The following is a 14,925-nucleotide window of genomic DNA, read 5'->3' as shown; positions in this document are numbered from 1 at the left end:
AAAGAAGGAAGCTTCAAGTTACAATTTACTGTTCTGTAAAGCTAACCCAGAAAGGAAAATTCCAGGGAAAGGCAGTCAGTCTTGCCTATTTACTAAGGCAGAGCTCATTTGGATGCAAAGATAAAACAGTACCTTAAAACCGCTAAAATGAAAAAGAAAATTGTACAAGTAAACACAATAAAGTGAAGTGGATATTCTTACTTAAGAAGCAGATTTTCTATAGGATTTTGAGGGATGAGGTGAAAATTCCTCAGGTCAAGGTTATGTTGAGTGAAGATTTTCCCAGATGCTGATAAATCAAATATTTCTTCTCCAGGGTGGTTGTCAGGTATGACATAAGTTACTACTGAAAATCTCTTTATAAACGCCCTGTAAAATTCAAGATTGCTTTTATCAGTTCAAACACTGAGAAGCTATTTGCCAGCTGAGACAGTTATTTGCAGGTAGTGAACACATCAGTTTCATATGAAAGCTGAATTGTTAGAATACAGTCTCACCCAAGGAAATCCACCCAACCCCAAAAGATTTTAAAATGGTTCTCATTAAACATATTAACAATTGTTGGAAACAGAGAGAGAATGGGGGGGAAAAAAGGCTAGAAAAGCAAAGAACAAGATTTAATTGGTTTTGGAGTTGCAAGGACCTGTGTTCTTCTGAGAGATCATCTCCACTGGCATTGTCCTCATTTTCTCCATCTGAAGCATTGTCCTCTCTTTCTATGTCTTCCTGTAACCATTTCTCTATTTCCTCTAACCTGAAATAACAGCAGCAGCAGAGCATATCATCACCATTTAATATTTACAACAAAATCAACAAAATCCAAGCTCTGAATGTGAGCCCTTGAGTCAGAAGCCAGTTACACAAGGCAAAAGCATGCAAGATGTTGCATCTGTGTAAAACCCAAGCATCCTGCTATTCCAAGATACAAAGTGAATGTTTCCCAAACTTAATGAATTTCCAACAGCACAATCAATCACTGGTTTGTCAGACACAAATACACTCAACCAACTTCTGACAAAGTTTTTGTAATTGCACAAAACTTTCAATCTTGTGGCTGAATGTTTATTTTTTTTCTAAGCACCAAACAAGTATTTTATTTGTTAAACAGTATTAGTTGCAGGAGTATCTGCTATTCCATAGGCAGTCAGCCCATAGTTACCAGGGTCAGATTCTTTAATCAAAACAGTTAATCACATAAACAGCTAAACACATATACCCATCACCACCATTTGCCATTAACACATAAACCACATTTCACTTCTTACCCAAATGATCTCTTGTAAGAATACTCATTAGCTCTGTTCACTGACCTGTGTAACTACTCAGACACCAATAGTCTGCACAACTTTGGGAACCAAAACTGAGCTACAAATGCCTTTGAAGAAACTAGTACAGTCTACATAAATATTTCTATTTCATGCCTGAGCAGCAGCTGCTAGCTGGCTCAGTGACCTAAAACGAAGGCATCAATAAATTTAGCCTGGCTCTTCAGGGGTAAACAGATGTATCACAAACCACTCCTTGTTGCTTGGAAGGAGCCTGTCATTCAGCTTTTACTGTTTATGCAACACATGTAGGTCCTGTCAGTTCAGTTGTATGTTGGTGGCATCAGCAGGCAAAGCTTAGCTTGCCTAATCAAACTCCATCAGTTCTGGGGAGACGAGGCAAATCTAAGCTTCTACAGAACGATCTCACATATTTCAAACCAGCTTTAAGAAACAAACCTTCTAGATTCTTCTTTCTCCTTCAAGAGATGATCTAAGCTGTTCACATATGACACCTTGCTTATAATAGGAGCCTTAGAAAGCTGTAAATGAAATAGTAAGACATTGAAAAAACACCATAAGGCATCAATTCATTATTAGGCAATAAACAATCAAAATAGAAACCTCTTCCAATTTTAATGATATTTTACATGCAGATATAAACCTAAAGGAGACCCTGCAAAACAGGATGATTAACAGTTTAGGTTTCTCCGTCCCTTGACAATTTTACATAATGGTCAAATCTCTCTCAATGACTAATTTAGCAATAACTGCGAAACAATGGATCTGAACAGTGAAGCGAGTCTCTGCATGTCTGGGCCTGACCTTCATCTAACCTTCACAAAGAGCATTACCATCAGAAGCTTTTCACCTCACAGCTTTACTATTATTATCATCCACTGAGACCCCGGGAATCCCCATTTTTCTGCATGAGACAAGAAACCCCAAAAATTATTCAGTGCCTTTTTTTACTTCCAGAGTCCCTAGAGAGCGAAATTCCAGTGTTTGCTAAATCGCCTCTAACTTCATCAAACAAAACAAAGCTTCCAATCAAAATCCCAATACAAAACCAAATTAAGGAGCTAATAAACAGAATTTTAAAAAACCACAAACAAAACGCACAGTTTTAACAAATTTTGCTAGTAGTTTGTTTTTCACTAGCCAGTCTTTTATTCAGCTTGTAGCAGACAACAGATTTCAAATCTTTTATGGCCATGATTCCATTCTTTGGACAAGCACAGCCCTTCTGACACCACCCTGGTATTCAGCTACCTTTTAAATGTAACAAGCAGCATGTCTTTGTGTGGAAAATTTTGTAGGAAAGCTGAAGACTTCTTAGCTTATTTTATATTTGGTTAATATGTGTCAAGTAACTGTTGAACAACCAAGGAATTAAAACTTTATTCCAGTGTGCACATATGGCCCTTCTTGCAAGGGAAGAAGGTCAGTATATGCAAAAACCATGGTCATGGAAATGCTGGGACAGTTCTTAACTGTTTTGTCTTACTTGACCAATAATTATACCTTGAACAGGCCAGGCCAAATGTTGCAGTCACACACATATCCCACAAGCATTTGATCTAGGCAGCATGTGTTTATCAGGCTTAACTATTAATTAGGTATTCATGTTGGCTGAAATTGTGAAATGCGTATGAAACCGCACAAGTCTGATCTGTTACACTCTTGATTACAGAATGATAACAGATTAAATAATTATGACTGCTCAGCATCTGCCCATAGAGATAGTAACTCAGTCAACAAATAAACCCTATCAGAGACTGAAAAACATGAGGAGAGGGGGAGGTAGAAGAGAGAATTTACACAGGTATTCTGTGTTTGTTTTCCACTCTAGGAATTAGTGATGGGCTGACTCCAGCCAGCAGCTAAGCACCACACAGCTTGGTCATTTCCCCAGCCAGTGGTGCAGGGCAGTAAAAAGAAAAGCAAGAAAAGCAAAGGTAAGAGAATTCATGGGTCAAGATAACAACAGTTTAATAAGGGAAAAGGGATAAGCGAGAAAAGAAAAAGTGATTCAAAGGCAGTCACTCAGCACCTCTCACAAGCAGAAGAATTCCCAGCTACTCTGAGCAATGGCTACATGCCAGACCAACTCCCCCCACTTACTTCTGATTGCTGAGCATGCCATTATGTGGCATGGAATATATCCCTTTGGTGATCTGGGGTCCAGGCTCTCCAGGCTCTGTTCCCTCCCAGCTTTTTGTCTGCTCTATGGGGGCAGCATGGGGAGAAAGCCTTGAGGCTGTGCAAGTACTGCTCCACAACAGGTAGAAGACTGGTCTATTATCAACACTGGTTTTGTCTAAAACACATGGCACCATACAGCTGTTATGAAGAAGACTAATTCCAACCCAGCCAGGCTCAGTACAAAATCTTTGTTGAAATACAGCCATTTCCAACCTGTACCAGCTGTCAGGAATGCCACACTAAGACCTACTGCAGGACCTTCCCTATTAAAACATTATTTTACAATAAAACTTCAAAATCGCTACCTATTTGACAACCTCTTATTGAGCAAATGAGCTAATTTTTAAAAACACAGACCAATTCATCACCATAATATCCTGTACACAGGGATTCAAACACGTCAGCTATCCCTTGTGATCAGAATTCATTCAGCTTTTTGAAATCCTAAAATACTTCAAATTCCCATTAAATACAACCTCAAAGAAAACACCACACTTACTCATACACAGATCTCTGACAATCACAGACTGTGTCAAGGATACATGACTGGAGGCTAGCACACAGATCTCTGAATGTCTACATCAATTTCCTCCAGTTAACTTCAGCTCATAAAAATCTTACCTGACTAGGAAAACAAAAACATTAGACTGCACACATCTTCTAAACATAACCTCCTAACTTTAGGGGGGGGAAAGCAAAAAACAGAACTCGTAAAAACCACCAGAAGGCACACAGCTAAACCAATCTGGCTGCACAAACCATCTTTCAGCCATTCCCAGGACAAGCACAGAACAAGCACATCCCCTCTCCAACTACATTGTAACTGTACAGCAGCACAGGACCCTTAAGCCAAGTAACCAGTTTTGCAGGCAACTAATTCTGAATTATCATGCATTATGAATAAGGGAGAAAATCATATAAAAATACAACACAACAAAGCTGATTATCTGCTATCTCATTATACTCTGCTGTAGCTTTAATGGGCATAATGCGAATCAGCAAGAGGTGGCTGAGTGTTGGTGCAGAATAGATTTTTGACTAAAATTAATGTAAAGCAGCCATTACCAATCAGTCACACACATCCTGTTAGCAAGGGGTTCTACTGGCACCACTTAGACAAAAACTTGACTGAGTCTACAACGTTTACTCAATTTTTGCAGAGGACACAAGACAGCCACAGTTTGTGCCCTGCAAGGTAGTGGAATAGGTACTAGAAGACTCCTGGACATCTCAGCTGCTGGGGCAACTTGTTATTTGTTTGTAAAACCAAGCTAAATAGCAGAAATTAGTTTTCTAGAACACCTGAACAAGTTGCTGTCTGTATGTGCCAGATGGAACAGGGAAGGTTGGAGGCAATTGGATTTTTGAGTATGAGAGGTCTTCATCCACCAAAGCCTCTGTCTGTGCTTTGGTGGGTACCTACTAAACAAAATTTAATTCTCCTAAAATGTGAAACATGGGGTAATAACTTAGCATCCACTGGGCCTTGCACTGTGCTAAAATCTATGTTATTTTTCTTGCAGATAACATCCATAAAAGAGTACTTGAAACAACATGCTATTTTGGTTTTTAGCCACTTACATGAAGCTTCAGTAATGGAGTTACGGTGTCCTGAGAAAAACTGTCAAAAGAGTCTTCCAGGGTTCCTGCCTGTGGTTTGTGACTTGAACTGAGAATTTTTTGCAGTGGCATTAATGCTTCTTCCTCCTTCTCCTCTTCTTCATCATCATCTAGAATGGATTCCAAAATGTCATCTTCACTCTCAGAGCTGCTTTGCCAATTTCTGTCCAGCTTGGACTTGTTTGTAAAGTTCCTTTTAACTTCTAGTTCTCCTGAGGTTTGTGAAGACTCGTGGCCACTATCCATGAAAGATTCTTTCAAAGACAATGAAGGGGGAACACTTTTACCAGTCTCTGGGGACAGTCCAAGTTTCCCAGAGATTTCCATTCTACTAGAATCAGCAGTATTTTCAGAAACTTTGTGGTTTGTATTTGAAAAACTGTTGCTGGGCTGAACAATGTATCCTTTATTCCGTTCATGTCTTTCTGGTCTTTTATCTTGCTCTTTCTTAACATCCCATACCTGAGATAAGCCAGCAACCTGGAGAGGGGATTTCATGCCTTTTGTTTGTGTTAAGTGGTGGGGAGAAGGCAACACAGTACTTTTTTCCTGAGAAATAGGAAGGGAGTTTTCCAAGAAAAAGCATGAGTTAGCCAGCTGCAATTGATTCTCTTTGGTATCCACAACAGAAATGTGGTTATTTTTAGCAGGACTGTGTGCAGAATATGAAGATGACAAACCTACAGTGGAGTAATTATTTTTCTCCTTTTCATTGCTTGAGTTGAGGAATTCCTCTGAAGGAGTCAAATCATGTCTAGACACAGCAGCAGGCTCCTTGAGTTGCAGAACATCATCATACGGAGACTTTAAAAAGATATTTTTTACAAAGTCAGACCTTCTATTTTTGCATTTTGAAGATGATCTACTAAAAGCAGGGTCATTCACTTCAGATTGATCTGAACTATCCACATCCATACTCATGGCAGTGTGTTTTCTTTTCCCAGGACAGTCTCTTTGTTTGGGTATCCCAAAGGACACCGTAAAGAAGTGTGAAGGAACAGCTGGGCTCTTTGGTGCACCAGAGGCCATCTCAGATGATGCTCTAAATGCATGTGGAGGAGATGTCTCATGTTCTAAAACCTGTGTTAGCCTTGGCTGAGATGGGTCATCTAGAAAGTGTTAGAGAAAAAAACGTTATTATGTTTAAAAATAAAATAAAAATAGTAATAACTTTTAAAAATCAAACATGTAACAGCTTTCCATTTAAAAAACTAATGTCTGTTTTTAAGTCAGCTAGGACTAGAGCAGCAAAGAGTGTGATGGGTTTCCACAGCCAAAGACCCCCTTTTTTTTTTTTTTAAAACCATTTATCTTCCTACTGACCTACCTCAAGCTTCAACTCATATAAGCTTTTTAGATTCTGTTCTACCTCCCATAGAACAAAATTATGTTGTTAGAAGGTATGAAAAGCAACAAAAAAATACCAGTTAAACTTTAGTGGTTGGTTCAACAAGACTATTCTTTCTGGATTAAGCTGAAAGGCAAAATTTATTAACCACCACAGAAAATGTGCATTATCCAAAGTGCAAGAGAACGCATAAAAATAATTTGGGATCAAGGTTTTAAGACAATGAAATACCACAAATTCTAATTAAGTTACAATCAACGTGTTTTACACTAAAATCACAAATTACTTTTTAAACTCTTCAAACTTGCCATGTATTAGAAATAACATTGACTATACAGCAATAATTACTGTTTTAGTAAAAGAAAATAGAAAACATAATTTCAAGGGAAAAAAAAGCCATTAAAAAGAGCTATGAAGTCATGAATCTGATTGTTTAATTAATACTATATTAACAGCACTGCTCATACCTGAGGCAATCTCCCTTGAACCAAAAGACATTATTTTTCTTATAGAACATCCATTTCCCTAAAAATAAAGACAGAGGTAAAAAAAATGTTAATTGTATATTTTTTAAAACCAGTGTTGAATCCAGCACAGACTTAGTTCCACACAACCCCAGAAATATGTTAATAGACCTCATTTCAAGACAAATTTAAAACACAGCTGCAAAGATCTCAAAAAAAGAACTATCCAGAACCCAAATTACATATTTTTCTTCAGATTAAAAGTGGCCTGTAATGAAATATTACATTTGTAATAGGACCACTCCCATCTCTACCTAAACACTGTGGTTTAAATGCATAAATCTGAACTGCTATTAACTGCAACTTTTAAATAGCAGAAATTTGCCAGTCTGCTCTCTAAACTACATTGTAAGAAAACACAAGATTATAAGGCATTTAAGATAAAAGCATCTTTTTTCTACAAAATACAATTTCAATTTACAATTTCTGTTGCATTTCCATGCTTGCATCTAGCCCAGAATATCTCCCCTGCTTTTAAAACAGGATTTTTCACTTATTGTACAATGATTAAGAACCCAAGCATGACCTAAAACTTAAAAAGGAATAGCAAAAGAACAAACTTCTGTTACATCTGAAAAAGGCAGCACCAAGAATCTGATCCTACTGTGTAAAATTTAAAAAATTAAAGAATTACAAAATTCATATGCACAATGGGTCAGTGATTTCCACCTTTAATAACCCTTTCAAAGACCCCTGAACCAAAATATTTGTTCCTTAGAATGGCTTTATAGGATGTGGCTTAGATTGTTTCAATTTCTGCATCTCCCATTCCCTTTCTCTGCAGAGAGCATCCAATGACAACCTAAATGCAGAATCAGTAGCAGGGCAGGGCAGTGGGGAAACCTGCCTTGAGCACAGAGATGTGGTGCTCACAGTGCCATTATTTCCAGCCCAGTCTTTTCAAGTATCAGCTTCTGGTGGTGAAACTCATTTGTCAGAGTCTGAGCTGGAGTCTGTGAGATCCACATAGCCAATTTTTTCTTCCCAACTGTTTCCATAAGACAATGGTGCTCTCCTTACACCCAGACATTTCTCATTGCTTCCCTGTTCTGGCTTGGCAGTCTCATCCTTTTTGGCCAAGGAATACCTCCAAGACCCTGCGGTAACAAGGAGTTTCTGTATCACAACTTTTGGGTACAATAAACCCAGGGCCCTGCACACTCTGCCATTCTCTGAAATGCTTACACTGTCCTTTTCCAAAAGACACCTACCACAGGACTTGTTTGGTGTTTGGTCTGACATCTTTTTCTTCTGACCTTCTTTGGAGAAGATATATTCCTTTCAAAACCTTCAGTGCGTAAAACTGACAGCCCCAGTCCTTCATCCTTTACATTTCCTTTGTCTGGTGAGGACAGCACAGCTCTGTCTTTATGGCCATGGTCTAAGAGAGAAAAGAAAAGTTCAATTATTCACAAAAATTATATTGGAAGAAAAAAAAAAAGACACCAAAACAACAAACCTTATTATACTGTATTACTTTATATTTTCTCTCTCACATGTAATCCAAAATTAATTTATTTAATCATCCAGGTTTGCTACTGCCATGCAAAGAATCACATGACCTAGGACTTAGCTTCAGTTGTTATAAACAATCTGGCTTAAGCATGAGACATAACTTGAAATAGTAATTGCATCACTATTTAAAGAAATTAATTTAAACAGGAAATTGACATTTTCAGTTATGTTTTTAGAAAAAATGTAAATGCACTCATTTTGACATATTTGGTAAGCTATATTCATTATGCTGCTGCTCCAATATGGAATGAGATTGGACTATCATTCTGCACACTTACATAATTAAAATTCATATAAATATCTTCCACTTAAAAAAAAAAACATATTTACCTTGATTTAAAACTGGTTTGAAGAATTCTGTAATCATCTGGTTTCTGAAGAGAAAACATAACTTTATCTTTTTAAAAGAACAATACCTAAATGGCCATTCAGTGAATGTTGATATAATTAAAATACTGTAAATTATTTCTACGATTTTCTTTAATGCCAGCAGCTCTTATTTCTGATAAATCAGAAAAAGCATCATCATCATCCTCTTCACCTTCTAGCCTTTGCTCTGCTTGGCTAATGAAGTTAACCTGTCAGCTTCCTCACTCAAACTGTTTTCTTTATGATCCTAGTAAATCTTAACCACTCTTCCACCTTAAACTAGGTTTTCCTGAGTAGGACTGACTTCACCTGCATCCAGTATTCTAGATGAGACCTCACCAGTACATTATGTGGTGACATTATAGATTTAACAGCCTCCCCATGCTGACTATCACTCTGACCTGCTAACTCAAGTTAGCATCTCACCTGGCTTCCAACAGAAACAGCAGCCAACAACCACCTACAAGATAATTATTAGCATTAAATCAGAAGTCTTTTCTCTGGCAAGAGCAACTGGGACATGAGAACACCAAGGCATTCTCCACTGAAGAATATCACTTCTAAAAATGGGCAGATTGGCTGAACAACGTGCAACTTGAACAATAAAATACATCAGGATCCGTGAGCTTGGTATCTTCATCTTCTGCCACACAGTTTGCTAATGACTTTAAGGCTATACTTAGTGCCTCTTTTGGAAGCGTCTTGAAGTTCAAACAAAGTATTCATGTGAGAACAATTGTTCACGTTGTTGCAAGAACAGCAGAGGTTGGTTCCACCTTTTCTTGTCTTTCTGTACCTTCCAAGATGAAGTTACATTGTTAATGCCTGAGCAACACTGATAAACCAAGACAAAACCTACTCACTCCGGAATCTAAGATAACATATTCAAGTATCCATACATGACTGTGCCCCCACAGACTCAGTCACCATTTTTGAAGCTTAGGCCAGAAGAAGCTGATTAATTTGGATTTAATTTTCAAACTTTCTTTAAGCTTGTAACCATCGCTTCTGCATTTTCCCACATGGCTTTTGCATTTTTAGCACCTATAGAAATACAAAAAGCTGTTTATAATGCACTGATACTTCTTAGATCAGGACACTGGCAAGCAGCGATATTTGAAGATACTGTAACTCAGTGAAAAGCCACCTGTAATCAGAATCTCTGAGCGCACAAAACTGTGGTTTTGGTTTACCAAAGAAAGCAAAGAAACTACTTGTCAAAGACCGGCTGCCTCCAACCTGTCCCAGCTCAGTTTGGCATAGGCTGAAATATGTGTGTTCTTCTCACATGCTACAGCAATGGTATTGAAGAAATTTTTGACACCAGGCTCTCAACTCCATTAGACAGGTTCACTAGGACAAATCAGCCACCTGGTAGCTCAAGCTGGTGCCTCAAAAAAGGGACCACAAACAGAAATCCCTGGGCAATTACACCCTTACAATCTGAACTCCCCAGCAGTCCAGACCAATAGTGATTTTAGGGTCTGGGGTCTTGACAGTCTTCACCAGTTCACTGTTTTGCTACCCAGTGGCGCTCTGTGGTTGTATTCACACCCTCTTAGGTTGTTTCAGGGGGATTTTCACTTGGTTCTGTGGTCCATGCTGTAATATGGTTGTTATTGCTTGTGTACCACGATTTATGGGCTGTCCACTCCAGCTATTAATTTTTAAGTAATATTTAAGCCACTAATATTGCCTGATCTAACTACTGGTAACGTTCAGGTTATTAGCCCCAGGTTTTGCTATAATCCGTCTTTGACTTACTCAACAGAGCCGTGTAGTTCAAGTTAAACTTGCAGCCTAACAACTCTTGCTACTTACATCACTCAGCTACTTTCAAATAAGAGAAAATTTTCAGCACACAGGCTCCCCACACTTCAGTTCAGCAGAAGAATCAAAGGCTAAAATGCAGGTTTATTCACTGTTTTTGCTGCTGACCGATTTGTTTTTCTGCCCTAGACCTCCTTGCACTCCACCCTGGCCTCACCTGCTCACAGCAAAGCCCTCTCCACCTCGCATTCCTCAGGACACACCCGATCTCAAGCTGCAAAATCATCCAGTGCCCACAGCTTTCCACATTGCATATACTTCCAAACCCTTTCTATTTTCCTAACTAAGCAACTGTACTTCTTTCTTCCCCATTAAAGCCCCATCTGCACACGAAGCACTGCTGGCAGGCCACATCTCATCTTCAGTTACCACCCAGATTCCTCTCTGCACCTAAATCTTGAAGACAAACTGTGAGGGACTGAAATGTTAAAAGTCTTTGACTCAAACAATATTGCTGAGGCTCAAGTTTGCACCCCCCCAAGCTGAAGGGGAGAAGGAGAGAGTCTTTGTGTGTGGTGGTGAAACCTCTGATCTGCCTAAGACAAGAGAGGGTGTACACCCACCACCAGAGGATGACCACAACAAAACAAGCCGGGGGTTGAGCCAGATAAGGGACAAGGCCAGTAAGGCACAGACTCTTAGAGCTGGGAAAATGCTTTTTATCGTGCCAATGTCCCCCTTTACACAACTGGCTCAGGTGTAAAACAACACCTTCCCCACTCAGGGGGAGGCATGGGGATATTCACACTTAGGCCTCAAGGTATTTATCCCTTCTGACAAGGCATAATGTGAGAAAACATGATGTGAGAAACAGCAGCCTAAGATGGGGTCATAAACCATCAAAGAGCCCCGAAGTGCCCCCAGACTCATTTCTAGGGCCTTGCAACAGACAGTGTTAAACTCACCCTCTCCAAGGGAGGTACCTGGGCATTCCCACCTGAACATCTATTAACCCAATGAACTCTGTTTTGGGGACTTCCCCCATCCCTGACTGATCAAAACTGCAAGCACCACTTTGACCAGCAGACATCTGAATTGCAACAATCAACCGGAACCATGATGGTGATATCTTTCTGCAACCAACTCTTATCCTTTCTTTTTCCTTCTTTTCCTTATATATTTTCTTAGGTGGTATTTGCATACTTTTATATTGTTATATTACTAGAGATAATAACCAGAATGGCTACATACCTCATTTCCACTGCAACCAAATTATTCTAAAATAAGCCCTGTGTGTGTGTGTATATAAACACCAGGTATTCAGTGTTCCTTCTCTCTAATCCGCCCTAAGGGACCTATTAACAAGAACCTCAGTTACTCTGGCCTTGGGGGCAGCTTATAACAAAACCAAAACCAGGGCCTTCTGCCATCGCTGTCCTTGTTTCCACAGCCACTGATTGCAAGTGACTGCTTATGTCCTTCCCATATTGTTCTTTTTGCTGTCTTTTATTCTAAATCCAAGAGCTTTGTAACAAAATTTGTCTATTCCACGATCATACAAAGCCTTGTACAAAATAACAGGGAATGAAGGCACTTCCCTTCTCCCTCAAGTTTTATTTGAATGGAGAGATGGTGAGTGATTAGTCTGAGACTAATTGCTTGAAAGTGCTTACGCACCAGTATTTCCTCCTTTGCATTTGTAACTCCACTTTTTGGAGTGCAAGGGCTAGGAACTGTCCAGCCAAGATTCTGTTTCGTGTCTCAAACAAGGAAGTGTACTAGAAACTTCAGACAAGAGCAAAGGGTGGGGAAAAGAAAAAAAGAAAGGATGTAATACAGTACAAGGAAGAATGTGAAAAAGAAGTGGGCCTTCCAACCTGCTTTCCACATACATGTGAAAGTACAAAGAGAACATGTGACTTCCTACGTGAATGGGGCCATAACTGTTCACATGCCATTCCCAGGAGAATCTCTATCCATCAGTAGGAGGTTACTGTGTTTCACTCTTTTGCTAAAATGAAAATCACAGTTGTTTAATGTATCTACATCAACAATTATACAGCTCCGGTTAACACTTTTCAGCACTATATAGAAATTCAGCAAGACCTTTTATCCCAAATAAAAACGATCACACCGTTTTTTGTGAAATCGCAGCTTGACTGAGACACCAGGGAGACCACAAAATCCAAAAGAAAACACAAAACCCATAAATACATGATCTCACCTGACAAAAGAAAAAAGCTACACAGCCAGGACATGAACCTAACTGACCTTCCAGGCCTTTCACAACTAAGGATGCAGCCTGCATGGAAGAGGGAAAGAGGAAACACTTTCACTTGTCTTAAAAAATAGCCCCCTGAGCATTTGGTAAAAGTAGTTAGTGTTTACAGCCATATTAGTGGTTATCTCTGGCTGGATAAAAACTATCCTTTTAAAAAGCTGTACTGGAAATACTAACAACAGCTCCAAGACAGCAACTCCACATAACATAGGAAGAAACTACAAAAAGCTACTACATCTTTGACAAAATAGAGCACCTTGAAAAGCACAAGAAAGAACAACAACAACAAAAAATCACAACAAAACCAGCCAAAACAGAAACTCACACAGAAAATTTCAGTCTTTTAGAGAACTGCAACAAAACTGAAATTGCACAGTTTCACTTCACTTTCTAGGTAAGTAAGTAAGAGTAAGAAAGTAAAAAAGTAAGACTGAAATAGCGAACTTTTACCCTGTCTCCTTAATTTAAATGACAGTGCTATCAAAACAGAGGATCTGAACAAAATAAGGTACTACTAATAGCATTAGAAAATTATGACTTGTCTCATTCTGCAAGAAACAACTCGGCAGCCTCTGAAAAACCTCAAGTCTTTGGCAGAATTTGGATTTCTACTTAGCAGACAAGTTTGCCAAGTCTAAAAACACTGTTACAGACTGCCACTGCTTTCAGCGGGCAGTGTCCTCCAGCACCGTTAGCGGGGCAGGTCCCGGCCGGAGCAGGTTTGGAAGCCGAACCAACACCTGAAGTTCTCGGTTAGAGCCGAACCGCTGAAGCCGCGCAGCTCTACAGGTGGGCTGGGTAACGCCAGGGCAGGAGCTGGGACGGCACAGGGGGGACGACTCCGGGATTTTGAAGGATGTGCTGGAGATGCCAGCCAGAACTTAGCTGGACACTCCCTTCAGTCTCCCGGACGCTGCCAGACCCCCTGGCCAACAAACACCGGCACCATGAGCCAGTTCCGATGAGGAGGCCCCGGCCGGGCCCCTTCCCGGCTGGAACACCCCGGGCAGGCTCCCGGGGAGGTCCCGGTAACCCCCGCCGAGCCGACTCCTGCCACCTGCCCTGGGCAGCGCGGCGCACGCCGGCAGCCGCGGCGTCCCGCTAGGCGAGTGCCCGGCGACGACCGCGACCGCTCCTCTCCTCTCTCGTGCCCCACCGGTACCTGCAGTCATGGGCCGCCTCTCTGCCCGCGGCCGCCGGCGTAACATGGCGTCGGGACATGGCGAAGGGCGGGCCCGGAGACGGCAGCCCTTCGCCGACCGGTCGGGTCATGGCGCGGGCGTCCCGGCAGAGCCCGAGCGGCCGAGAGGAGCGGTGGGAGCGGCCGCCCCCCGCAGCATCGCCAGAGCCGCAGCTCGAACGCTCCGAAGGGCCGGAACACCCCGCGAGGCCGCGGGTCACGGGCGGGAGCTAACGGGCTCCGCTCTTCCTTTTTTAATGGACTCGGCCGCTGATTGGCTGAGCGGCTACACCAGCGGCGTCTCCCATTGGTTTCTTTCCGCAGGGGGCGGGACAGGAAGCCAAGTCGCAACTGTGATTGGCTGCTGGGAGAACGGAAGGCGGGAGCGCCGTTCCTCGTCCGAGGGAGGAAGGGTTGTTTGGCGCCTTGGTCTCGTGCCAGATCCCACCGCCCGCGCTGCCGCTCTCTGATTGGTGCGCTCGGGGCAGGCCCCGCCCCCCTCGAGGCCCCGCCCCGCCGCCCCGGGCGGGAGCGCTCCTGAGGGCATCGTCCGGCCCCGAGCGGGAGCGTCCTGCGGGGAGAGCGGGCGCGGACCGCCTGCGAGCTGCAGGCTGTGCGGCTGGCACTGCGTCTGCGAGGAGATCCAGGCTGCACAGCCCTCTCCAGAGCCGCGAGACAAGGTGGGGAGGCTAAAAAGTTGGAGTGGGAGTAACTTTTTCTAAATCACCCACAAAATCACCACAAAACCTTGTGGCTTCCCGTCCGCGGCCTTCTATGCAAGATTCCCTCTGTGCTTGGACTTCCCCCAGATAATGCATCCTTAGTGTAATCCCGTGTCCTGCACCACC

General features: G+C 41.7%; 1 protein-coding gene across 2 annotated transcripts in view; it reads right to left on the bottom strand.

Annotated features, from left to right (window-relative positions):
- Positions 1-14,328, bottom strand: part of SLF2 (SMC5-SMC6 complex localization factor 2) — a 29,818-nt gene extending 15,490 nt beyond the window's left edge. The window contains exons 1-8 of one of the 2 annotated variants that reach the window (XM_010409602.4): positions 14,060-14,328; positions 8,808-8,851; positions 8,174-8,343; positions 6,906-6,963; positions 5,052-6,199; positions 1,725-1,807; positions 644-754; positions 202-369 (exon numbers count right to left, since the gene is read on the bottom strand). In XM_010409602.4, the coding sequence (XP_010407904.1) occupies positions 202-369; positions 644-754; positions 1,725-1,807; positions 5,052-6,199; positions 6,906-6,963; positions 8,174-8,343; positions 8,808-8,851; positions 14,060-14,169 (1,892 nt within the window). In that variant the 5' untranslated portion in view covers positions 14,170-14,328. The remainder of the gene's footprint in view (positions 1-201; positions 370-643; positions 755-1,724; positions 1,808-5,051; positions 6,200-6,905; positions 6,964-8,173; positions 8,344-8,807; positions 8,852-14,059) is intronic. The other variant, XM_019293889.3, reaches the window with a different exon arrangement.
- Positions 14,329-14,925: the final 597 nt, after the last annotated feature.

The sequence above is a fragment of the Corvus cornix genome, chromosome 6, assembly GCF_000738735.6.
Source record: "Corvus cornix cornix isolate S_Up_H32 chromosome 6, ASM73873v5, whole genome shotgun sequence".
In the NCBI taxonomy this organism is placed as follows: Eukaryota; Metazoa; Chordata; class Aves; order Passeriformes; family Corvidae; genus Corvus; species Corvus cornix.
Note: the sequence above shows the minus strand (reverse complement) of the source record. Positions and strands in the feature narration are given on the sequence as shown.